Here is a 27,495-nt window from a genome sequence, read left to right on the forward strand (position 1 = left end):
CTCTCCCGTGCACCAGCGGCCTGCTGTTATAGCGGCCTGATCTAGTGTTTCCTCCTGGGCAGCGGGGCGCCTGAGCTACCTGTCTGCCGACCGAGCCCGACGTTCTAGTGGCCGAGGCGTTACAGGCCAGGCGTTACGGTCCAGCTACAACAGTGGCCTGGTGTTCTGCCGGCCTGTTGTTCCACGTGGCGACGTCGCGCGCTTCCACGTCGGGACGAGGTCCGGCGTGATGATGATGGCGTAAGACGTCGCCGTCGAAAGCAACACAACAGCTGCCTTCAGGTGTCAGACGACGCAGTGACGACCTACGCAACGACGACCGTCATGGTCACCGCAACGACGACGCACGCCGGCGAGTCGTGATGCATAAGTACTAGGCGCATCTTTATATAGAAAGACAAACGACTTCCGAATTCTAGTTCGCGTGTATGTGAATCGTCTGTATCGTGTTAGCGTGTCTGTATAAAGTCTGTGTTTCATGTAAAAGCTCCCGTCTGCCGCGTCGTTATTAAAAGGATCCTGGGCCCAACGGAAACAGCAAGTTTGTTTACATCACAGCATCCTTCCCTCTATTACGTATGCTTACAATAGCGCCACTCAGTCTACCAAGGAATTCCTCTCCCTTCTTTCTTCTTTATGGTCGCGAACCTTCCTGGTTTATGGACACGATTCTTTTGTATCGCCCCGACGCTTCCGAACTACGACTCTGTCTGAAGCCGCCACTTATGCCGAAGAATGTCGTCAGATCGCACGCTCACTTACCGAGGAAGACCAGGCTACCCAGAAACATGGTCGTGACGCAAGCTTGTCCTTTCCATCGTATTCATCTGGAACGCTGGTATGGGTGCGCGTTCCCTCCTCTACTCCCGGCCTTTCTACAAAGTTCAGCTCAAAGTATGACGGCCCTTACCGGGTTTTACGATAGACGCCCCGGTAAACTACCTCACTGAGCCTATTCAGCCATCTACGGACCAACGGCGTCGCGGATGCGAAACTATTCATGTTGACTGACTGAAGCCGCACTGCGACCCACCAATGCTCCCTGTTGCATAGGCAGCCAGGATGGCTCCTTATTCGCCCGGGAGTGATTGTAGTGGCAAATGCGGGCGCCAGCAAAAGACGGGGTTTTGTTGTTGGTGCTCGCGCTGGCTCCGCTCGGCCGCTGTGAGTCCATGTGGACTAATATAAAACGCTGAGTGCATCTAAACGCGCACTATCAATATATATAAATATATATATATATATATATATATATATATATATATATATATATACAGGTGGAGGCTGCCCCCCCCCACTCGAAAAATACTTGGGGCGCCACTCAGCAGCGGGAAGGACGGCAGCATAGAGATAGTTTGGCGAGGTGGAATTCTAACTTGCAGCGATGAAGCAGCGGCAATGATGCGGTGGTAACTAGTGCTTACGCATGGTCAATGGTTTAAGGCTTTCATCCTCGCCACCACTGTAGAGTCTTACCACCATTTATCTACTCGATTACAACAGATTAGTAGTAACGTCCGTCATACTAGCTTCATAGCAGTCCCAGCATGCAATACGGAGGGATTTGGATAATTATATGAGACTCCGCAATAGGAAACCAAAATGTGTGTGGTCACAACACTAATCACGGAAGGCACGAACGTTGTTGGGATGTTCCTGCTTGCGAGGTCATCTCACAGCCTAACTTCCCATTCTCTGGTTTGGTTACTTGAGTCCTGATATGTTTATGTTATTGCTTCGTTATTCATGTGTGTCTTACCTTGGCTTTTCTGCAGTAAACGCTGAACCACTTAAAGTCTGTAATTTTCTTTCCTGCGGGCAGGTTGAGCACGACGGTTCTCTTGTTATACGCCATCAGAGGTCTGGCACTGAAAAAAAAGTAATGTTTTTTTGTTAGAGAAGGAAAGCAACATTTCCAGGAGCAGATAAGAAGTACTTTAACCGGTGAGAAATATTACTGAACTGCCTCGTCGGTGCTCTCCGCCTGAGGCGCTAGAACCATACCGCCTGAACAATCAAGTGTGCGGTGGCCAAGCAATATGCGGAAGCGTCGTGTGAGTGTGGCAATGAAAAACAAGTAAAAATAAAATAAGAACAGGTCAAGTAACCGGACTGTGGGATCCACCAGAGTCGTAAACGTACAGCTTCATTCTTGCGACGTGCATGGCTTCTGACTCCGTTCGTTCTGTCATCGATGCAATGTGGTATGGCTAAATACCCGAAATGATTACGCGGAATGACTCCCATTGACTGCAATAATAGAATCCTTCCCCCCGTTGAGCCCCGTTCATTCTGGCATACCTCAAAGTTCAGTACTCGGCCCTCTCTTGTCTTTCATTTATATTGATGCATTTCCAGAATTAGTGTCCTTTAACGTACACGTATTAGCCGGTGAGGTTGTGGTGTGCCGTGAAATTACGGACCAAAATAATGTTACTATTCCTCAAAACGACATCAACTCTATATCTAACTGGTGTATAGCCCGGTTGATGAACCTCAACACGAGTAAATGTAAGGCATTATGTGCCTCCCGAAAAATTACTTGCCCCGCTTCCTACTTGCTCCAGAAGTCGGCTCTCGAATCCGCAACTTGCTATTGTTACCTAGGTGTTGTCTCGCTTGGTCTGTTCATGTCAGCAAAATAACGAGCAATGCTAACCGTTCGTTAGGAAACGTCCGGCGCAAGTTTTACTCTGTTCCTCTTCCTTTGAGACTCCTCCTATACAAAACTTTAGTCCGAACTAGAACATGCCACTTCAATCAGGGACCCCAGCACTGATGCATTACCATATGTCCTCGCTCTAGTTCAAAATGAATATGTCCGCTTTATTCTCGCAAACTAGTCATACAGCCAGCCTCCCTTTAATGAAAGGGTCTTCGTAGAGCTTCCGTCACTCGCCTGTCGCCACAATTTTTCTAGCGAATATGTATTTCACAAAGTATACTGCAGTCTCACCTTGCACAATGACCTAACACTCTAAGAAAAAAAAAGTTAGCCTTGGAGAAACGACGACGAAGTGATTCTCTAGTTGAACGCTGGCACTGGCTCAGTCTTCGATGACCGATTTGACAGTGTCTTTTGACTCAAATCGCAGTTTCGTTCTTACCAGTGTATTTGTGAAGGCGCTAGGAATCGCCCGATACCCAACTTTCAACGTAAGGCAAGTATTTCGCCGTTTTCTGAAACTTGTTCGCCGGCGTCGCTGCGGTGGTGAGCTAAGCCTAGGCTTGCTTCGTGGCTGCCGGGATTGGGACTGACCCCGGCGTGGAACCATACGACATCGCGTCCGAGATGGAGCCGGCCACATCTCCGACGACATCGAGCCCTGGCTCCGGCCAGATGTGCGTCGAGGTGCAAGGGGAAGAGATTTCTCCTGAGGATTTCCACACTGGGATCGGCTGGTGGCAAGTGGGCCAGCGCATAACAGCCCCGGGGAGCAAGGGCTCCGCCGCTCGCCAGTCAAGGCCTAAAACAAGAGACCACGTCAACAGAGAAATGATCGCAACGACAACAAAGGCAGCGAGAATGCCTTACGTGCTGCAGAGAGAGAACACCAAAGTGATCGTGAGACCGCGGGGAGGCCTAAACATCGCAAGAACGCAGACTGGGATCGTTGCCTTGGCCATCATGGCGGCGGCGAGGGTTTCGAGAGAAGACGGTGCGGCGGATACCTTTTGCCCCAACCTACACCAGAATATCATGGTGGTGAGTACCCCCGATAAGGGGCGCGCTTTGTCCTATGCCAAGATTCAGGCCATCCGCATCGGGGACAAGATACACGAGGTAGGCGCGTACCAAACCACACCACATGGCACGGTCAAGGGGGTCATCGAGGCATTCCCATTGAAGATACTCCGGCGGAGATTGACAGGAACGTTGTTAACTCAAGAAATCCATTAGCAAGAGGGGCGCAAAGAATTGGCAATACGACTACCGTAATTGTAATTTTTGAAGGCCAAAAGGTTCCAAATTATGTATGTTATGGCCCTGTGTTATCGAGGTGCAGTCTGTACCGCAAGCAATTCGATGTCTGCAAACAGTGTGGCAAAATAGGCCACAGAAGAGACGTTTGTCCTAACCCCAATATGAAAGTGTGCTTCGATTGTGGGGCCAACAACCCTGTCGATGGCCACGAGTGTAACCCTAAATACAAACTATGTGGGGGACAACACCCAACAGCCGATAGAGAATGCAAGAACAAATACAAAACTCCCTACGTAGTAACGAAAAGGCAGTGGGAGCGCAAGATGGCGGAACAGCGCGTACAGCAACAACTAGCATCCGGAGAGTTTCCACCGTTGATGACGTCAGCAGGAGCGAGCGGCACAGCTGGTCGCCATGAGTCACCCTCGCGCGGGAACAACAGCGAAAGTCGAAACAGAAGCATGAGCCGCCACCGCCGATCCCAATCCAAAGACAGAGTAGCCTGGGCATACGTAGTAAAGTCGGGGGTAGCCAAGAAAGAGCAGCAGCAACAGCAGCAGCAGTCACCGCCATTTCGGAGTGGTGGAGGGAAACTTAAAGACGAAAGCGAGGCAATGAAGGCGCTAAGAGAAGCAAACGAAGCGTTGCGGAAGAAGAACACTGAACTAGAGGCGCCAGTCAATAAGATCTGTAAGGAAATGGCAGAGATCAAGAGAATGATGACGGTCCAGCTACAGCAGCAGCAGCAGGCGCTGCATTTATTGCCACAACCACAGCAGATGGCAATGAGCGATGATGAACCAGAAGTAGCGGTGAACCCGAGGACAGAGAACGCGGCCTCGGCGGATCCGGCACCCAAGAGAAGAGCAATTAAAAATCTTAAAGAGCGGAGACTCAGCGATAGGGTAGACAACCTTGAAGATAGGCTCAACCACTTTCAAGAGTATATTCGCACGACATTCACCACGACAATCACCGACCGTTTCATAGCAATTGAACAGACGTGCCAGCAATTAACTACGACAGTACAGAATTTGGCGACGCAAATGGCTAACTTTCAGCAAACATGGATAGGACATCAACGACCGCAACCACAACAGCAGCGAAAGGCCTCCTGGTCTGGCATTAGAATTGCAACGGTTTTGCTGGGAAAAAGGCTGTACTTCAGCAACACTTCGACCAAGTATCAAGAAAGCCAGATATTATCATGTAGCAAGAGACCCTCATTGAGGAAGTAAAGCTCTCAGGCTACCGGTCCCACGCCAGCCCACTAAGCCTCCGGACCGCGGCCGGCAGTAACGGCAGGGGAGTTTGCACCTTGGTGAGAAAAGGCATCACGTACGTCGAGTACGAGTTATTGAGCAAAAGCCCAATCGAGCACACCATGGTAGAGGTGGTTACCGGGAAAAAGCAGAAGGAAAGCACTTTTCTGGTAAACGTGTACAGTAGCCCGTCACACGGAAAGCAGAAATTCAAAGCACTGTAACAAAGCGTGTAACGTCGCGGGGCCCGACAACAGGCTGGTAATCTGCGGGGACTTCAACGCGCCGAATCAAGCCTGGGGTTACCCCAAAACATTGGCAAAGGGCAGGGACTTAATGCAAGATGCTACCGACTTGGGACTAAATCTAATCACCGACCCAGCATACCCTACAAGAATCGGCAACTCGATCACCCGAGACACAACGCCCGATCCTACTTTCGTCAGGAGTAACGGCGGTGGTATGGCGGACTTTCAATGGCGAAACACGGGCCACGAATTGGGAAGTAACCATTACATTGTGGAGGTCGCTGTCCCGCTCGGTGGTAACGACGAAGTTGGCAGAAGCTTTCGGAAACATAGATTTACTGACTGGGACGCGTTTCGAGGATTGTTACCCGAGGAGCAGACCGAAATTACGGAGATTGAGGAGTGGTACACTGAGATTGTAAACAAGGTAGAAAAGGCCACCAAGAAAGTCGAGACGGACGAGCGTGTCCACAGGGTCGATAGCCGCCTCGCCCACCTCATCGCAGCCAAGCAGTCCATCCTGTCAAGGTGGAAGACGCAGAGGACAAACAGAAAGCAACGCAAGAAGGTCGCCGAACTCAACCGCGAGATCGAGTCCCACAGCCGAGTGCTATGCACTCCGCAATGGAATGAGGTTTGTAACGCAGCGGACGGCCAGATGCACTGCGGCAAGACGTGGAGTATGCTGAGGCATCTTTTGGATGCGACCACGACCAAGTCTCACCAGCACCATAACCTGGCCAAGATCATCCACAGGGCGCTGACCGAGCACCGGGAAGACGAAGTGAAGAAACGCCTCGACAACAAGTACCTCCCGGTCACTGCCACAGAGACGCACTCGGACTACCTAGGCGAAGCAAACGAGTGGCTAGATCGAGACATTGAAGTATGGGAAGTAAGGGTTGCCCTGCACGATCTCAACAGCAACTCCGCCGCTGGTCCCGACCGCATTACGAACAGAGCGCTCAAAAATCTTAACGATGCGGCCATCGAGAACCTCACGGCATACTTCAACACTTGCTGGCGAGCCGGGTCATTACCCCGGCAGTGGAAAGCAGCCAAGACCATCTTGATTCCCAAGCCGGCCAAGCCACCGAACATTGAGAACCTCCGGCCGATCTCGCTTAGTCCTGTGTGGGCAAAGCGTTGGAGCATGTACTCATGAACAGGTGGCAGAGGTACCTGGAAGATTCGGGGCTCTACCCAAACACCGTCATCGGGTTCCGAAACAAGCTCGGATCTCAGGACGCCATGATACAACTGAAAAATGAAATCCTCGATGACACTACCAACACCAAAGACAAACGAGCCACTTGGGTTTGGACCTGCAGAGCGCTTTTGACAAAGTGAGACACTCTGCGATTCTGGCCCAGGTGTCACGGCTAAACATGGGCAAGAGAACATATGCGTACATCAAGGATTTTTTGACGGAGCGGACTACCGAAATCATCGCCGGTGACCTGCGGCTCCAAAAGAAGAAGCTCGGCAGTGTCGGGACCCCCCAGGGCTCAGTCAGCTCGCCATTAATTTTCAACCTTGTAATGATGGGGGTGGCCAAGCGCCTCTCACGAGTCGCGCGGGTCCGACACACCATCTATGCCGACGACATAACGCTCTGGGTCCCAGGAGGAAGCGACGGACACATCGAGAATACATTGCAAGAGGCGGTTGACGCTATCGAGGAGCAGCTGGACAGGTCTGGGCTCGTCTGCTCCACAAGCAAGTCTGAGCTTTTGGTGATTCCTCCGAAAAGGGCAGCTAGGAAGACGAAAGGCAACGAACCTGCGAGAGAGCAAGACAATAAAGATCAAGACGGGCGGTGGTCACATGATCCCGGTTGTCGAGAAGATCCGAGTGCTGGGGATGCTGATCGAGCGCAAACGAGTCAGCGGCGAGACGGTCAACTGTCGGGCGCCCAAAGTCACCACGGCCAGTAGCCTCATTAAGAGGGTGTCGCACAGAACAGCAGACATGAAGGAAGAAAGCCTCACCCGGCTAGTGGAATCCTTCGCTATAAGCCACATTACATACGTTGCTGCTTTCCACAACTGGAGGCAGTGCGAACGAAATAAGATCAATGCGCTCATACGCAAAGCTTACAAGGCTGCACTCGGACTTCTCGACTGCACGAGCACCGACAAGTTTCTGGCCCTGGGAGTGCATAACACCCTGGAGGAAATCGCCGAGGTGCAGAGGACCGCTCAGCTCGCGCGGCTATCGGAAACAAGAACGGGCACACAAGTGCTGCGTGACCGAGGCCTGGGACGAAAGGAAAGGGGACCCGAAAATACAGAAGTGCCTGTACCGGACGCAATTAGTAGACGACTACGGGTATTTCCGGTGCCAAGAAACATGAACCCTGAGTTCCACGAAGAGCGGCGGGCGGCGAGGGCCAAGGCACTCATCGACCTCCATGCCAAACACAGGGGTGCCGTGTTTGTGGACGCGGCAGAGTATCCACATGACAGAGAGGCATTCGCCGCTGCAGTCGTCGGGGCATCGACCGATGCAACGAGAACAGCGGCGAGTGTGCGGACTCGAGGGGCGCATCAAGCCCAGGAGGTGGCCATTGCCCTGGCCATCGCCGACCTCGAGTGCACGACTGTGCTCTGTGATTCTAGGACGGCAGTGAAAAATTACGCCAGAGCAAGGGTGTGTGGTGAAGCCGCGCGTGTGTTGCGTGTGGTCGATCTCGCGAGTGAAAGTCGGTGTGTGGTGATAAAGTGGTTTCCGGCCCACATGGGCAGTGATGTGTCGGATCGCGGCAACGCAAACCACAACGAGACGGCGAACGCGGCGGTGCGAGAACTAACCAACCGTGCCGCTGCTACTACGGCCGACCCGTCGTGGTCGTGCGAAACCAAGGACAAAATGACTTCCTACAACGAAATTGTGAAATGGTACCGACTAGAGCGAAGGGCTATGCCGTGTTATGACTGGGGGCTCAATCCCATCGCTCGTGATCCGTGATCAAGGTTGGAGTCGGGCATGAATTAGAAGGTAGCTGGCCCATGCCGACGTCCAACTTATCCACGCTGAAGACGTTGATGAAGGGAAGGACTGCTTCTCATCGAGAACTAGGAATATGGGTTTATTTACAGTATTTACATCAGTCTCACATGACTATTTGGGAAAGTACATCAGTCTAACATGACTGCTTGAGAGAGAGTGTCCCGAGCAGCCGCACAACAGCGGTTTTTAAACACTCGGTCTTCTCCCGATACAAGGTGATTCGAACGTTCGTTTAGTCATCGCAAACTACCCGCCTCTCCGCGGCACGGTTTACACACACACACGCACACACGCATACACACAGGTGTTTACGGTCCGAGACCGAAACCACACGAATTTCATAGAACTCGGAGCCGTTCCGGGTAGCGCGTTGTCTTGCGTCTTGCTCGGTGCGTGGGAAGGAGTGTCCGTCGGCGTCCCCGCGGCAGCTCCTCCGCCCGTAGGAGATCAGGTCCACTTTGTCGTGTTGCGCACAAATCCTGCTTCGTCGAACTCCTTCAGTCCCAATGCATCATAGCTGCACCGACGGGGAGTGGAGGATGCGCGTATTGATATCGACACAAAGTCGACTTCGCCACGCCGTGGCTAGAGGTTGGCGGCGATGCTCCCGAGATGTTGCTTCCACAGTCGCAACTGGTTGGCAAAACTTGCACTGCAGCTGGCCGTTCTTAACAGCGCCTCCATGGCCCGGAAAATCTCGACTGTCTAGCGCTGACAACCGCTGGGCAGGAAGAGAACGGCTGGTGGCCAGGGGGTGATTGATGCCTTGGCTCGCAGCGACCACTTGTGTATTGATGTCACCGCCCAAAAACATCCAACAAGGACAGGCAACTGCAAAATGAACCCCACAACACGGCTCTGCGCCGAGATGACGTACCTTGGCTCTCACTTTAGACCCTCTAGGCTTCAAAAAAAAACATAAGTGCAGAAACAAAAAAAAGGCTGCATTTCGCTATGCCAATTTCTGAAGCAATTTCGTGCTGACAAATTCAGCAATCATGGAGGGAATCCTGCTAAATGAGAGGGGATCTTCTTGGCTTAACAAAATTAACACTAGTAACCCTAAAATTTAGGCGGGACCCTCAAACGCAGAATTCAAATTAGCCTGCTCAAACCATCCCCATTGCTATGCAACTTTCCCTTCTTATATCTAACGGAGAAGTTGTACTCTTGGAGAGTGAGGCTCCATCGGAGCAAGCGGCCATTTTTGTGTGACATTTGATTGAGCCACGTCAGAGGACAGTGGTCGGTCTCGAAGATGAACTTCGCTCCGTACAAGTAACACGACAACTTCTGGGCGGCCCAAACTAAACAAGCGCATTGCTTCTCTGAACGCGCTGTAGGCTTCCTCTCTTACATTTAGTTTACGGCTGGCATAGAGGATAGGATGCTCCTCGTTATCATCGCCGACCTGACTAAGTACCACGCCCATACCTCTGTCACTTGCGTCGCATTGAACTATGAATTCCTTTGTGTAGTCTGGCGCGCTAAGCACAGGACAAGAAACCAATAGCGTTTTCAAACTTTGGAAAGCGTTCTCTTTGTCCTTATCCCAGTGTACGCCACTCGGTGCTCCCTTTCGGAGGGCATCCGCTAATGGACTTGCCATTTGCGAGTAATTCGGAATGTACCGTTGATAGTACCCCACAAGTCCCAAAAATGAACGAAGGTCTGTTTTCGTGCGCGGCTGAGAAAATTCTCCAATCGTAGCTATTTTCAGCTCGGCCGGCCGTCTCGTGCATTGGCCAAAAGATGGCCCAGATAAGTAACCTGTGAACAACCAAATGTACACTTTTCCGCTTTCATCGTTAAGCCGGCTTCCCTCAACCGTGAGAACACCTGTTTGAGGTGGGGAACACAGGGCAAGGCGAACTCCTGTAAATCTTTTAGGACAATATCCATTAACTTAGAGAAGCTAAACGGTGCGTTCTTCAGCTCGAAGCTGAGTGCGAGAAGGCGAAAAGTGCCTACAGGTGAGATGAATGCTGCATAGCGGCTGGCACTTTCTGAAAGGGGAACTTGCCAGTACCCCCGCACGAGATCTATAGTTGAAATGTATTTAGCAGCGCTAACTCTTTCAATTCGTTCCTCAATGTTGGGTATCGGGTACAGCTGATCCCTAGTGATGGCATTTACCTTCCTGTAGTCAACACACGGCCGAGGGTCCTTGTTAGGGGTTTCTACCAGTATTAGCGGTGACGTGTAGTCACTCTCAGCGGGCTCAATAACTCCCATCTCTAGCATGCGCTGTATCTCTGCCTCCATAATCTCTCTCTGTCTTGGAGGCAGCCTGTAAGGCTTTGATCTTATTGGTTCGGTTGATGTCAGCTCTATTTCATGCGTTATTAGTTCGGTTCTACCTGGCCGATCGCTGATCCTGTCCATATATTCCCCTAACACCCCTTTTAGCTCATCTAGCTGCTCCGGTCTTAGTTGCGTGCGAGCTTACCGAGTGTTCTACTACTTCTTCTAGGCCGATTTCAGAGTTGGAGGTCGCCCTAGGCTCTTTAAACTTCGTACTAGTGCCATCCTGCTCTTTGATGGTATAGTTAACGACTCCGTTCCGCTCTATATACGGCTTCATCAAATTGCAGTGATATATCCTCACCTCCTTCCTGCGACCGGGCATTTTGAGATCATAGTATCTGAAAGTTTCTGCAACATTTTAACGGGCCCGTTCCAGTGAACTTCAAGCTTGTTCTTTCTTGAAGGTTTGAGGATCATTACCTGGTCTCCGGCGTTAAACGTACGAAGCCTCGCATTCTTGTCGTAATAGAATTTGGCGTTGTTTTGAGCTACTCCCATGTTCTTTCCGACTAGTTCTTGGGTTGCGCTTAGCCGTCCCAGCAATTTTAGCACGTATTGAATCACTGTTGGACTCTCCCCTCTTTCCTCCCACATCTCTCTTAACATTCTTAGTGGAGAGCGGAGTGTCCTCCCATACACTAGTTCTGCTGGCGAGAACCCTGTCGCCTCATGTGGAAGCGTTCGCAAAGCGAACAAAGTTGCTTGCAGACAGTTCTCCCAGTCCTCCTTGTGCTCGTAACAGAGCGCACGCAAAACTCGCTTAAGCACCGAATGCCACCTCTCTACACTGTTTGACTGAGGGTGATAGACAGAACTGTGTATTAACTTTACCCCGCACTTCTGCAAGAATGTGGAAGTCAGTGCGCTCGTGAATACCGACCCTTGATCTCCCTGAATTTCGGCTGGAAACCCAACTCCCGCAAACACTGTCAAAAGCGCGTCTGCTACTTCGGTGGAGCTGAGCTCTTTCAGAGGGATTGCTTCTGGAAACTTTGTAGCCGGACACAGCATGGTAAACAAGTACCTGTAGCCCGATTTTGTTTTTGGAAGGGGCCCTACCGTGTATATTACAAGTCGTCTGAACGGCTCTGTTATTAAGGGCACTATCTTCAGTGGAGCTTTCCATGTCTCTCCCAGTTTACCAGAACGCTGGCAGGCGTCGCATGATGTTATAAAGTTTTCTACGTCTTTGAAACAGCCAGGCCAGTAGTATTCCATAAGCAATCTTTCCTTTGATTTGTTAATGCCTAGGTGGCCGGACCACCCATTTCCACGACAGAGACTCAAAAGGTCCTCCCTATACTTAGTAAGTACGACTAACTGACCTAAAATCCTACCCTTTCGATCTTTGTAGTGCCGATACAACAATCCTCCTCTCTCATGTATCATCACGTTGCGCCTAGCAATGCCTTCTTTGGCTGTGTGATGTAATTTAGGTAAGCTCTCATCATGCTTTTGCTCGGCTGCCAATGACCCTCTATCCACACGTAAGAGCTGATCAAAGTTCTTTGAGGCCGGTGATAATAAAGACTCTGTATCGCTTACGTTTGCGTCAGCTCGATCTTCCTGCAGGCTTGATCTTTGACACTCTAGTGATACGCTCTCATAGAGCTGGGCAGCTGGCAGGCTCTCCTCGACTGATTTTTCATCCCTCAAGCCTAGCTCGGATTCAGGTATTGAAGTAATCCCCCTTTTCTGCTTCCGCTGGAGCAGCTTGTGCATTTTCAGCCGAAAGCGACGCGATTTTACGAGCTTGGCCTCGGGTCAATGCCTGTACTACGCCCTCTCCCAGTTTAAGCCCTTTTGCACGCAGTAACTGATTTGAACTATTCGAAAAGATGTAAGGGTACTGCAGTGACAAAAATTTGGAAACTGCAGCCTCGGTCTCTAGGTCCCCGAATGGTCCAGAGATTTTGACTTTGGCCATGGGCAGACATACGCTGTGTTCTTCTACAACCTGTTTGATCCATGCTACTTCTCCGGTGAAGTCATCTACCGTCACGTAAGACGGATGGACAATGTCCATCGTGGCGGCACTGTCTCTTAGCACTCCGCATGGTTTGCCATTACCTTGCAGGTCGTGAAGATAGGGCTTAAAAGTTCCATATTCTCGTCTTTTTCCTCTACGTAGGAAAAAACTACGCTAGGCTTCCCGCAGTTTACAGCTATATGTCCCAGTTTGAGGCATTTATAACAGCGGATCGGCCTAAAAGATTCGAATTTTCTTTTCTGTTCCTTTTGTGTAGTTTCCCCGTTAAGTTTCTCCTCGCTCTTTTCTGCGGGCTTTTCCTCCACGTCTACAGGCTCCGATCGTCGAGTCTGCGAAGCCTTTTTGAACGGAAATGGTTTCCGCGGTCCATTCCGACCGTCCCAAGTTCCGTCCTCGGCGTTCAACTTTCTACGGGTTGCGTACTCTTCGGCTAATTCAGCCGCCCTTTCCACAGTGTTTACATTCCCTCTGTCTTGCACCCACAGTTTCACAGCTTGGGGGATGGTTTTGTAAAACTGCTCTAGACACATGCATTTTATGATCATGTCTCTGCTGTCGTACGCTTCCGCACTTTTCAGCCACTCGACTAGGTTGGCCTTTAAGCTATATGCAAACTCCGGATACCCCTCGCTATCTTTCTTGCCTGTGCTCCTAAACCTCTGCCGGAAAGCTTCTGCTGAAAGGCGGCATTTCTTCAGGAGACTAGCCTTAACTTTTGCATAATCATATGCATCCTGTGCACTCAGTCTGGCGATTACTTCCGCCGCCTCACACGGCAACATAGACAGCAACCGCTGTGGCCATGAACTCGGACCGAAGTTCATCTTTTCGCAAGTCCTTTCAAAATTGCATAGGAACAAGCCTATGTCGGTCCCGACCTCAAATGGCTTTAATAGCCTGTCCATGCGGTAGGATTCTGCCTCACTTGATCGTCCCAGAGCGCCTTCACTTCCTTTGCTTTCGTTTGCTTTCAAGTTCACGTTGCATTTTTCTTAACTCGCGATCTTTATCGCGTTCCTCTCTCTCTTGTTCTTTTCTCTCTCGTTCATCTCTCTTTTTCAGAAGTTCAAACCCCATTTCAATTTCTTCCTCACTGGCCTGTTCGAAAATTAGCTGCAATACTTCCGATTTTAGCATTGCCTTGTGTACATCTAGACCCAGTTCCTCACCAACAATCAACAACTCGTCTCTCAGTAGTGTCTTTAACTCCATGATTGCTGCTTTACTGCCTTGGCCCTCCTCTCTAAATCTAGCTAGGAAAACACAACCGAGCTAACACTCAACAATCTCGCTTCCCTACTGTTCTGAATAGAACAACCACAAAATGAAGCCTAGAGAGTCAAAGCAAGAACCAAGCACTCACCGCAGTCAAAGCACCACGTCGCAAAGTCCATCTCACCGCTGTCAGCCAGTTGTCAGGATTGGGGGCTCAATCCCATCGCTCGTGATCCGTGATCAAGGTTGGAGTCGGGCATGAATTAGAAGGTAGCTGGCCCATGCCGACGTCCAACTTATCCACGCTGAAGACGTTGATGAAGGGAAGGACTGCTTCTCATCGAGAACTAGGAATATGGGTTTATTTACAGTATTTACATCAGTCTAACATGACTATTTGGGAAAGTACATCAGTCTAACATGACTGCTTGAGAGAAAGTGTCCCGAGCAGCCACACAACAGCGGTTTTTAAACACTCGGTCCGCTCCCGATACAAGGTGATGCGAACGTTCGTTTAGTCATCGCAAACTAGCCGCCTCTCCGCGGCACGGTTTACACACACACACGCATACACACAGGTGTTTACGGTCCGAAACCGACACCACACGAATTTCATAGAACTCGGAGCCGTTCCGGGTAGCGCGTTGTCTTGCGTCTTGGTCGGTGCGTGGGAAGGAGTGTCCGTCGGCGTCCCCGCGGCAGCTCCTCCGCCCGTAGGAGATCAGGTCCGCTTTGTCGTGTTGCGCACAAATCCTGCTTCGTCGAACTCCTTCAGTCCCAACGCATCCTAGCTGAACCGACGGAGAGTGGAGGATGCGCCTATTGATATAGACACATGTCGACTTCGCCACACCGTGGCTAGAGGTTGGCGGCGATGCTCCCGAGATGTTGCTTCCAAAGTCGCAACTGGTTGGCAAAACATGCACCGCAGCTGGCCGTTCTTAACAGCCGCGACCTCATCCGGGCTCTTGACATGTAAGGAGGCGGTTTTATATCGACAACTTCAAACGTGGTCGTTATTCACCCCGGTGCTGATGAGGCACGTGTGTCCAACTGTTTATGAAAGTGATCTGCGTTGTGTGTGCCGAAAGGAAAGAGCCATTGCAGCTCACATCCTTTGGGACTGTGCTAAGAATCCGCACGAAGCTGCAACGATAACAACAATCCCGCCGCGGCTCGAGGCCGCAACGAAATGCTATGACCAGGATGTCGAAACCCAGGCCATCCAGCAGATGTCGGCGGCCCTCGAAAGGCAACGACCGAGCGAAACCGGAGGGCGGCTGTCACCCCAAAAGAGGGGCAGGCGCGGTCGACCAAAGGGAATAGTGCGGCCGCGGCCGAAGTAGAGGCGCTACACGCCGCGAAGACGTCATGGCCGCGTCACGGTAACGCCTCCCTAACAGGGGAAGGCTAACCGTTCTGCAGGCATTCACAACAAAGTTTCTTCACTCACTCACTCAGTGAGCCTTGCTCAATTAAGGAAGAAACGGCGACGTCCCCTATTATAATCATCACCATCACCATCGATCATCATCATCATCATCATCATCAGCAGCAGCAGCAGCAGCAGCAGCAGCGGGGCAAAGGCCTCTCCCATATTCTCCAACTACCCCGGTCATGTACTAATTGTGGCCACGTTGTCCCCGCAAAATCCTTAATCTCATCCGCCCACCTAACTTTCTGCCGCCCCAGGCTACGCTTTCCTTCCCTTGGAATCCAGTCCGTAACCATTAATGACCATCGGTTATCTTCCCTCCTCATTACATGTCCTGCACCTGCCCCCCCCCCCCCCCCATTTCCTTTTCTTGATTTCAACTAAGATGTCATTAACTCGCGTTTGTTCCCTCAACCAATCTGCTCTTTTCTTATCCCTTAACGTTACACCCATCATTCTTCTTTCCATAGCTCGTGGCGTCGTCCTCAATTTAAGTAGAATTCTTTTCGTAAGCCTCCAGGTTTCTGCCCCGTACGTCAGTAATGGTAAGACACAGCTGTTATACACTTCTCTCTTGAGGGATAATGGCAACCTGCTGTTCATGATCTGAGAATGCCTGCCAAACGCACCCCAGCCCATTCTTATTCTTCTGATTATTTCAGTTTCATGATCCGGATCTGCGGTCACTACCTGTCCTAAGTAGATGTGTTCCCTTACCATTTTCAGTGCCCCGCTACCTATCGTAAACTGCTGTTCTCTTCCGAGACTGTCAAAGGGACACTAAAGTGAAAAATGATTTCTTCTGCATCAGTAAATTACCGTCCTACAACACCAAAAACACCACTCTTACAACGATAAGACGTTTGGTAAGCCAGAAAAAGCGCAAGAACGAAATACGGGTGGCGACGCCTACTTAAGTTCCCGCACTTGGGGGTTGTGACGTCTAGGATTTTGATGGCATATTCTACGGCTTACTAATTATATATAGCGGTACAGGGTGACTACATTGTGTTCTAAGTGAACCAAATATTAAGCATGGCATGTTTCGAGAACCTTTATTCAGCGAACGCGGCCCAAATGCAAAAACATACTTTGGAATTCCTGACGTCACGCTGACGTCCGGATCTGGAATGATCCGGATCCGCGGTCACTACCTGTCCTAAGTAGATGTATTACCTTACCACTTCCAATGCCTCGTTACCTATCGTAAACTGCTGTTCTCTTCGGAGACTGCTAAACATTATTTTGTTTTCTGCAGATTGATTTTTATACCCACCCTTCTACTTTGCCTCTCCAAATCAGTGAGCATGCATTGCAATTGGTCCGCTGAGTTACGAAGCAAGGAAATATCATCAGCGAATCGCAAGTTACTAAGGTATTCTCCATTAACTCTTATCCCCAATTCTTCCCAATCCAGGTCTCTGAATGCCTCCTGTAAACACGCTGTTAATAGCATTGGAGAGATCGTATCTCCCTGGCTGACGCCTTTCCTTATTGGGATTCTGTTGCTTTCTTTATCGAGGACTACGGTGGCTGTGAAGCCGCTATAGATATCTTGCAGTATTTTGACATACGGCTCGTCTACACCTTGATTCCGTAATGCCTCTATGCCTGCTGCGGTTTCGACTGAATCAAACGCTTTCTCGTAATCAATACAAGCTACATATAAGGTTTGGTTATATTCCGCACATTTGTCTATCACCTGATTGATAGTGTGAATATGGTCTATTGTTGAGTAGTCTTTATGGAACCCTGTCTGGTTCTTTGGTTGACAGAAGCCTAAGGTGTGCCTGATTCTATTTGCTATTACCTTAGTAAATACTTTGTAGGCAACGGACAGTAAGCTGATCGGTCGATACTTTTTCAAGTCTTTGGCGTCCCCTTTCTTATGGATTAGGATTATCTTAGCGTTCTTCCAAGATTCCGATACGCTCGTGGTCATCAGGCATTGCATACACAGGGTGGCCAGTTTTTTTTAGAAACATCTGCCCACCATCTTTCGACAAATCTGCTGTTACCTGATCCTCCCCAGCTGCCTTCTCCCTTTGCATAGTTTCCAAGGCTTTCATTACTTCTTCTGGCGTTACTAGTGGGATTAATGGATATGACGTTACTTCATGGATTGGCTATAAATTTTTACTGTTAGTATACATATACTACTACATACTACAGCTACATACTACATAGTACTGCATACGACAGCTCACAGATATCTGTGAGCTGCTAAAGTCTAATTTCGGTTTATTTGTGTATTGACCATATATGCGTGTGTTAGTATATATGTGGAAGAATATGTGCATGTCACCTGTATTTGTTATTAATCGCTATGTCTTTCTCATTAATCTGTTTCATCTCCTGAATTTCATCACTGCTAAAAGTTTCCAGGTTGCCCGAGCCTAGAGAAGCTCTCAAAATACAGCTTTTTGCCCAGGTACCCCTACCAGAAATGTATATTTTTCCTGGAAAATAAAATGTGAATTGAAATTAAATTTCGAATTCCTCAAGACTATTCTCTCTTCCATTATTGTCGTGGGTGCTACTGGTACCGTATAAATCTCTCTAGAACTCCTCAGGCACTTTAACTATCTCGTCCATAATAGTAATGGTATTGCCGTTTTTGTCTCTTAACGCATACATCTATACATCTAATTCTTGCCTATTCCTAGTTTCTTCTTCACTGCTTTTAGGCTTCCTCCTTTCCTGAGAGCATGTTCAATTCTATCCACATTATAGTTCCTTATGCCAGCTGTCTTATGCTGGTTGAAGTTCTCCCAGTTCTACTTTAGCTGTAGGGTTAGAGGCTTTCATACATTGACGTTTCTTGATCAGATCTTTCGTTTCTGCGATAGCTTACTGGTATCCTGCCGAACGGAGTTGCCACCGTCTTCTATTGCACACTCCTTAACAATGCCCATAAGATTGTCGTTTATTGCTTCAACACCAAGGTCATTATCCTGAGTTCAAGCAGAATACCTGTTCTCTCGCCTGATCCAGAATTGCTCTATTTTCCCTCTTACCGCTAACTCACTGATTGGCTTCTTATGTACCAGTTTCTTCCGTTCCCTCCTCAAGTCTAGGCTAATTCGAGTTCTTACCATTCTAACGTCACTGCAGCGCACCTTGCCGAGCACGTCCACACTTTGTATGATGCCAGGGTTAGCGCAGAGTATAAAATCTATTTCATTTCTAGTCTCGCCATTCGGGCTCCTCCACGTCCACTTCCGCCTATCCCGCTTGCGGAAGAAGGTATTCATTATCCGCATATTATTCTGTTCTGCAAATTCGACTTATAATTCTCCCCGGCGATTCCTAGAGCCTATGCTATATTTGCCCACTGACTTGTCTCCTGCCGGATTCTTGCCTAACCTCGCATTAAAGTCGCCCGTGAGTATAGTGTATTTTGTTTTGAGTTTACCCATCGCCGATTCCACGTTTTTATAGAATCTTTCGACTTCCTGGTCATCATGACTGGATGTAGGGGCGTAGACCTGTACGACCTTCAATTTGTACCTCTTATTATGTTCCCAACAAGACCTGCCAGCCTCCCGTTAATGTTACAGAATTCCTGTATGTTACCAGCTATATTCTTATTACTCAGGAATCCGACTCCTAGTTCTCGTCTCTCCGCTAAGCACCGGTAGCACAGGACGTGCCCGCTTTTTAGCACTGTATATGCTTCTTTTGTCCTTCTAACTTCACTTAGCCCTATTATATCCCATTTGCTGCCCTCTAATTGCTTTAATAGCACTGCTAGACTCGCCTCACTAGATAACGTTCTAGCGTTAAACGTTGCCAGGTTCAGGTTCCAATGGCGGCCTGTTCGGACCCAGGTATTCTTAGCACCCTCTGCAGCGTCACAGATCTGACCGCCGCCATGGTCGGTTGTTCGCAGCCGTTGGGGACTGAGGGCCTGGGTTTGATTGTTGTATTCATATAGTAGGTTGTGGCCAAGTACTGAACCGGGGTGGCCAATTCCGATCTTGTGAGGAGGTGCGTTACAGGTTCTGGTCTGCGGAATCAGGCCGCACTCCAGGCCTGTTTATGCAATTTTATCAACACGCGGATTTTCTTTTTCCGGCGGAAAATTGAGCGGCACCGGGATTCGAAGCACGGTCTTCTTGCACGCGAGGCGGATGCTCTACCTCTACGCCACCGCTGCTACTATGTTCGACAAATTCTACAGCATTAATGAGAGGGAAACTGTAGTCGTAATCACTTAATAAGAGGTATAGGTTAAAAGTAGTACAAGTCTACGCTCCTACATCAAGAGACGATGATGATGAAGTAGATCTGTTTTATGAATATGTTGAATTAGCGATGATAAAAGTGCAAACTCCGTATAGTGTAATAATGGACGACTTCAATGCAGAAGTGGGGGAAAAGCAGCCTGGGGAAGAAGCAATTGGCAACAATGGCATGGATTCTAGGAACGTTAGAAGAGAGATGCTGGCAGAATTCGCAGAGAGGAATAAGCTACGAATAATGAACACCTTTTTCAGGAAGCGTAGCAACAGAAAGTGAACCTAGAAAAGCGCTAATTGTGAAACAAGAAATTTTATTTATTTATTTATTTATTTATGTGATACCTGCGTCGCATTTGCAGACATTACAGCAGGGGGATACACAAAAATAGGCATTAATTTTAGACCAATAATAAAGACACTAATTACACAAAGCGCAGCAAAAATCATCATAAGAAACAATGAATACAATCAGAGGCAGAAGATCATTCCACTCTCGTATAGATCTAACAAAACATGAATAGCACAAGACGTCACCTTCAAAGGCAAATTCATTTACTTTGAGACTGTGGTCCCTTTTTTGGTATATGCAAGACGGGGCTTGCATGTACTTCTCCTTATCGGTTCCAGTTTTGGAATGGTAGATATTATGAAAAAAATTTAACCTGAGGTTTCGTCTACGATCTTTGAAGTGTTCCCATTTAAGTTTATTTTGCTTTCCCTCATACTAAAACTGACGATTCCAATTACCTAAAACGAATCGCACTGCCCTATTCTGTATTTCTTCAAGCGTATAGGCCAGCCCTTTGGTATTTGGATCCCAGAAAACGCAGGCATACTCTAACAATGAGCGCGCATGAGTGGAATACAGTCGAGCATTCTTCGTTCCATCGCTCTTTGCGCGGTCCTTAATTGGTCTCAAGCTTCTTGGTCAATCTCCAAGTCTGTGCCCCATATGTGAGCGCCGCTAAAATGCACTGATTGTACAGCTTCCTTATTAGTATAGTGTTAGGCTTCCAGTCAAGAGCTGACAATGTCTGTCGTATGCGATCCAACCCGTTCTTATTCTTCTATGAATTGTCATCTCATAATCAGGGTTCCCTGCCATTCATTGACCTAGGTAAACGTACTCCTTCGCAGACTCTAGAGTCTGACTGGCGATCCTGAACTCTTCTTCCCTTGGTTTGTATTCGTCATTATCTTTGTCTTCTGCATATTAATCTTCAACCCCAGTCTTTTACTCTCTCTGTTGAGCTCCTCAATCAATTGTTGTAACTCGTCTGCAGTGTTGCTGAATAGAACAATGTCATCGGCAAACCAAAGGTTGCTGAGATATTCGCCGTCGATTCCTACTCGTAAGCCTTCCCAGTTTAATGGCTTGAATATTTCTTCCAAGAGCGCAGTGAATAGCATTGTAGAGATTGCGTCTCCTTGTATGACCCTTTCTTTTTAGGTATCTTCCTACTTTTCTTGTGGAGGATTAAGGTAGCTGTGGAATTTCTGTAAACATTTTCCGAGATATTTACGTACGCGGTCTGTACTCTTTGTGATTGCGTAATCCCTCTAAGACTGCTGCTCTCTCTATTGAATCAAATGCCTTTTTGTAATCTATCACAGCCGTATAGAGAGACTGATTGTACTCTGCAGATTTCTTGATTACCTGATTATTGACATGGATCTGATCCATTGTAGAGTATCCCTTCCTGAAGCCAGGGTTAGCCTTGTTTAGCTAAGGTCCAGTATTGCCTCCATTCTTATGGAAAAGATCTTTGTGAATATTTTATGTAATACTGGGAGTAAGCTATTGGGCCTATAATTTTTCAATCCTTTAACGTCTCCTTTTTGTGGATTAATATAATGTTTGCATTCTTCCAGTTTATTGGGACCCTTGCAGTCGACAGACACATCGTATAAACAGCCGCCAATTTTCCAAGCATTATGTCTCCTCCATCTTTGACTAAATCAACTGTTATTCTATTTTCTGCCAGTTTCACCCGTTTCATATCTTGCAAGGCCCTTCTGACCTCATCTCTAGTTATAGGAGGAGTTCCTGTATCCTGTTCATTATTGTTTGGAATGGAGAACTCCAGAGTCCTCTGGGCACTGTACAGGTCAGTATAGAATTCTACCGCTGCTTTTATTATACCTTCGAGACTGCTGATGACATTACCCAGCTTATCTTTCAGTGCACGCATCTTGGTTGGTCCTATGCCAAGTTTCCTTCTCGCTGATTTCAGGTTGCGTCCATTTTTTACTGCTTCTTCAGTCTTTCTCACGTTATAATTTCGAATATCACTCATTTTCGCCCTGTTGATCAGTTTTGGCAGTTCCGCGAATTATATCCTATCCCTAGAGTTGGACACTTTCATTTCTTGTCGTTTCTTTATTAGGTCCTTTGTTACTTGGGAGAGCTTGCCTACTGGTCGCCTTGGTGCCTTGCCTCCCACTTCAATTGCTGCCTCTGAAGCCAGCATCGTTACTGTTACATTCATTACCTCTATGTCATCTCTTGATCTCTCTGTTCTGAGCCTGCATATATGTTTGCAAGTACCAGCGTAAATTTGTTTGCTTTTACCCCTACCGCCTCTAAGTTGATCTGTTTCTTCTTGACCAATTTCACTCTCTCTCTCTATTGAAATTGAGGTGAATCCTAGCCCTCACTAACCTATGATCACTGCACTTTACCATACCTATCACTTCTACATCCTGCATTGTGCTGGGATAGGCAGAAAGTATGAAATTAATTTCATTTCTTGTTTCACCATTAGGGCTTTTCCAGGTCCACTTTCTGTTTCACCTTTTCCTGAAAAAGGTGTTCATTATTCTAGGCTTATTCCTTTCTGCGAATTCTAACAGCATCTCTCCTCTAGCATTTTTAGGATCGACTCCATAGTTGCCAATTGCCTGTTCACCCGGCTGCCTTTTACCCATTTTTTCATTGAAGTCACCCATTACTAATGCATAACGAGTTTGTATTTGTTCTCACATCGCTAATTCAACATCTTGATAAAACTGATCTACTTCTCATCATCGTGACTGGATGTTGGAGCGTAGGCTTGTACTACCTTCTTTATTTTTATTCAATACATACTGCAGACCAGTCTGGCGCAAGCAGGACGGGCAATACAATTTATAGAATATCTGTTTTACACAAAAGGAGAACAACAACAAGAAAAGAAGCATGGTAGTACCAGAGGAAAGAACACGCAAAGACAAACATCTAGTCATATAGTGCGTCATAAGGTTTTGTTAGGCTATTCCAGTCGGACACAGAACGCGGAAAAAAGGAAAACTTATAAAGTGTCTGTTCTTGCAAAGTAAGGGGTTAGAAAGTGTGTTTGGTAATGTCGCGTAGGTCTTGTGGCCAAAGGGGAAAGAAACTGTGTCCGATCAATAGCCATTTTACCGTTAAGAAGTAAATTTAAGAAATTCAAACGACACTTTTTTTCTTCTCGATTCAAGTAGCTCAATGTTGTTAGCTTTCATGAGCTCAGAAGGAGAATCAGTATATAAAAAAAAAAATTTGGAATAGATAAACCTGACAGCTTTTCGCTGAATCCTTTCTAACTTCTTGATGTTAAGCTTAGTATAAGGATCCCAAACAATAAAGCAATATTCAAGCTTAGGTCGAATGAATGTGAAATAGCTAAGAAGTTTCACATTAGGAGGAGAATTACGAAGTTTATGTCTTAAGTAACAAAGTTTGCGGAAAGCTGAAGAGCAAATGTTATCAATGTGCAGATTCCAAGAGAGGTTATTAGGGATTGTCACTCTTAGGTACTTGTAACTGGTAACCTGTTTCAAAGGAAGAGATGTCAGGTTATAAATATATTTCAGAGGAGTTTTCTTAAGTGTTACACAAAGATAAACAGCTTATCGGTGTTAACAGTCATGCCAAAGTCGGTGCACCACTTAGATACATTAATGAGATTAGAATTCAACTCAACCTGATCATGTAGACCTCTGATTTCTCGAAATAAGAGAACATCATCTGCAAATAAACTAATTTGAGTTCCAGGAGTAATTACGGAGACAATGTCATTTGTATATAAAAGAAACAGCAAGGGTCCCAGAACACTTCCTTGAGGCACACCTGATGTTACAGGAAGACCGCAGGAATAAAAACCGTCAACTGAAACTAACTGCGTTCGGTTATGTAAGTAATCGGGAAACATAGAGACCAGAATGTCGGGAAGGTTAATATTTAATAGTTTATTGAGCAATTTATCATGAATAACTCTGTCACATGCGTTGCTAAAATCTAAAAATATCGCGTCAATTTGTCCACAATTATCTATGCATGCTGCAAATGAATGTACTACCGTGACCATTTGTGTTACAGCAGAGAAATTTCTTCTAAATCCGCGTTGAAAGCTTGAGAGTATAGAGTTTTTTTCAAGAAATTGAGTGATGCGTTTGGCTACAACGTGTTCCAATAATTTACAACAAGAAGATGTTAAGGATATAGGGCGATAATTTTCTGATAGCAAACGGTCACCTTTTCTTTCTATAGACGGGTATAACTTGAGCTGTCTTCGATTCATCAGGTAGCCTCGCACTTAATAGTGAACATCGAAACAAGATCACAAGAAATGTAGCGATAGTTTCGGCATAACGACGAAGAAAAATAGTGGGAAACCATCAGTATCGCAAGTCGATATTGTTTTCAGATCTAACAGCATTGCGACAACACCCTGATATGAAATAATATCAACCTGGGATGCTAAAAATGCCGCATGACGCAGATTCACGGCTGTACTTGCCTTTGAAAACACTCCAGTAAAATAAGTATTAAAATACTCAGCGATGACTTGTGGATCTGTAACAGAGTTACCATCAACCGAAACCTGCGCCACGCGCCTGTCAGCATCGCTCAAGTAATCCCAAAATTTTCTTGGTTCATTATTCCTAAAGTTGGGCAAAGTTGTTGTGAAAAAGAAGTCCTTAGACTCGTGAATTGCACGTGTGGGATCGTTTTTCATACCATTAATGACAATAGGATTTGGAGTAGGCCTTTTAGCCAGTTTTAATTTCCGTTTCAAATGAATAATTTTTCGCGTTAGCCAGGGTGTACGTTTATGCACTTTCTTTCCCTTGTTTGGTACGAACGTATTCAAACAATAATTGCACATATCAGCGAACTTTTTCCATAGAAAACATACTTTATGAAGCTCTTCAGCAAAATAAATCAGGCAATTTTCCATATGTGCAATCACAGAAGCATTGTTAGCTCTGTCGTAATCTCTAAAATAGCGTATGCTACTAGTTTTAAGAGACGCAAATTTCACTAGGGGAATTGACATATATACAAGAAAGTGGTCTGATAAACCTTCAACTATGACAGTGTTTTCAGTAAAATCCCGGTTTAAAAAGGCCAAATCTAATATCGAGCAAAATGAACCCTGGATGCGAGTGGGCTGTTTGACAATTTGAACCAGGTCCTGAGTAAGCATAATAACAAAGACAATATTCATATTCTCGTTGAATTTGCTAGTTCCTTGCAGTCGCTCCCAGTCGACGTTGGGCAAATTAAAATCACCCAGCAAAAACACTTTCTTATTGCGACAGAAGTACATACGTTATCTCAGTTTAATTAGGTAATGAGTACAATCAGGTGGCCTGTAGCCTGCTATCACGATGAAGCTATGACCCCAGCAAGATATCTTTAAGCAAAAACACTCAAGATCGCGGAAGCAGTCGAGTACCACTGCCTCGATTGAAGATTTAACAAGGATTGTTACGCCCCCGCCCCTCGTTTCTCTATCTCGGCGAAAAACTTTATAAGAAGAAGGAAAGACTAAGTCGCCTGCTATGTCGCTGTGCAACCAAGTTTCAGTAAGGACTGAAATGTGTGGGTCATGTTCAATTAACCTTAACTCCAGGCTATCTTTCTTGTTAATAATGATCCGGGTATTAATATTTAAAAGTCTCAGGTACTTGTTCCTTAGCTTAGCACGAGTAACACGACTAATGTTTCATTGTAGAAGTGTGATGAAGTGCTGCTTTGGATAGTACTGCTCAAGTTTTGTGCTGCATTTGTATGCAACTGTGCGTCACAGGGCGATTTGGTTTGTTGTTTTCGTTTTTTTTTGCAGAACTACTTTATTATTTTCGTTCCCATCCCACACATAGGCCACGTTATTGATATTGTAAGAGTTGACGAGGACGTCGGGATGAAAAACTGGAGGTTTATTTACATTATTTATAGTTAGAGTCAATTAACAGTCTTAAAGTCATTACGGGCCGGCAGCAACTCGGACGCTGCGGCCCGTGGCAAGAAGCTCGAAAGAGATGAATCAAGGAATGCTCTCTTGCTGCTCCCGGTCTCTGGCTTTTAAGCCCTTCGGTGTCTCGAAGTCACGTCACGTTCGGCCAATCGGCGAGCCCGCTCAGGTGACGCCATTTTCGGCCAATGGTAGGCGCCGGTGCGATTGTGTTACACCCGGCGGAGAGGGTCGCTCCTTGGGCCCCAATTGTCCGAGGACTTACTTCTCTCTGCGGTATTGCCTTCCCGGCTTGCAATGCGCCGTCACAATAGGCGGATGGGGGCGAGGCTGCCAGGGTTTCACGGTGCATTACAGCTGTCTTGCTTCGATACCCACTTTACCTGAAACAGTGCCAGGCTCTCGCTTCACTTTCTGGAAAAGTCAAGCAGTGAATAGCTCCACCTGCGGCACACAAGGTGGGGGACGCCAACTCGTTTGCATGTGCCGCGCCTCGGGAATGTGGTATACGTGCTCCTGCGTTCCTTAATTAGCTGTGGCGCGATTCAATGTGGTCTGGTGAACGCGAAGTAGGCTCAGGAAACGGTCCCGTATCTAACAACATACAGTTTATCAAAAGCCAAAGAAACCTTATCATGCTTTTCACGGCTTGTTTTAGCACACGCCCATAACTTTCTTCTGACCTCACGTACTCTAAGCCAGAAATCTTCGCCAATAGAATATTCAGTATTTTTTAGTTTATAACTTTTCTTTAGAATTTTTAATTTATTACGCGAGTCCGTTAACTTAAGAATCACTGGCCTTAACTTTCTAGTGTTTGGTCGGCCTAACCTGTGAATGCGCTCTTAACAATGCCAGTAATTGCAAGAATTTTTTAAAAAATACCTTCATTGATGGCCTTTTCAAGTGATTCGGTATCCTCTTTCTCAGATTCCGGAAGACCATAAATGATTAAATTGGATCGTCTGCTATGGTTCTCGCATGAAGAAATTTTCTCTTCCAAGACAGCTAGAGCGTCCAATTTAACATCAATAGCGGCTAATCTTACGTCTTTGATGTCGGACGCCATCAATTTCAGTTGATTCGCAGTTTGTGATAGGTGAGGACCAGGATTTGACTCAATATCCCCTCCAAGTAACAACAACAGTCGGAGTGAATACAGTACCACATGCGATACGAAACTCATCAATGGGCACGGCAGCATTAGGAAACATGGGCTACTAGATCGAAAACATTTATCATGATGCCTTCTCACCTGCGTAAAGAAGAGAAGCGGATTGCGAAGCAGCCGCATGTTGTGGAAGCCGCCGTGCCCAGTGGCAAGGAAATTTGCTGGAAGTCCTCTTATAGTGTCTCGGCACAGTGACGCCCCCTGCAGGTCCCACAGGAAGCGCTCAGTGCTTGCTGACGTGATGCGATGACGCAGGTAATCCATTGGCATCCATATCGGATTTTTATGCACGTGTCGGGATGGGGCGTCGCGGTCATGCGCAAAGGTGGTGATCGCAATGACATCCCGGCAGTTGTCATACGGTTGCATCAGAAGGCCAAGAAACTGCGTAAAGAAGAGAAGCGGATTGTGAAGCAGCCGCATGTTGTGGAAGCCGCCGTGCCCAGTGGCAAGGAAATTTGCTGG

At 47.3% G+C, this 27,495-nt stretch overlaps 1 protein-coding gene across 1 annotated transcript in view; it reads right to left on the minus strand.

Annotated features, from left to right (window-relative positions):
- Nucleotides 1–27,495, minus strand: part of LOC142565934 (protein Skeletor, isoforms B/C-like) — a 325,890-nt gene that overhangs the window by 87,751 nt on the left and 210,644 nt on the right. Inside the window, exon 10 of the mRNA XM_075676557.1 lies at nucleotides 1,760–1,868. Within this exon, the coding sequence (XP_075532672.1) occupies nucleotides 1,760–1,868 (109 nt within the window). The remainder of the gene's footprint in view (nucleotides 1–1,759; nucleotides 1,869–27,495) is intronic.

Source organism: Dermacentor variabilis, unplaced genomic scaffold, assembly GCF_050947875.1.
Source record: "Dermacentor variabilis isolate Ectoservices unplaced genomic scaffold, ASM5094787v1 scaffold_12, whole genome shotgun sequence".
In the NCBI taxonomy this organism is placed as follows: domain Eukaryota; kingdom Metazoa; phylum Arthropoda; class Arachnida; order Ixodida; family Ixodidae; genus Dermacentor; species Dermacentor variabilis.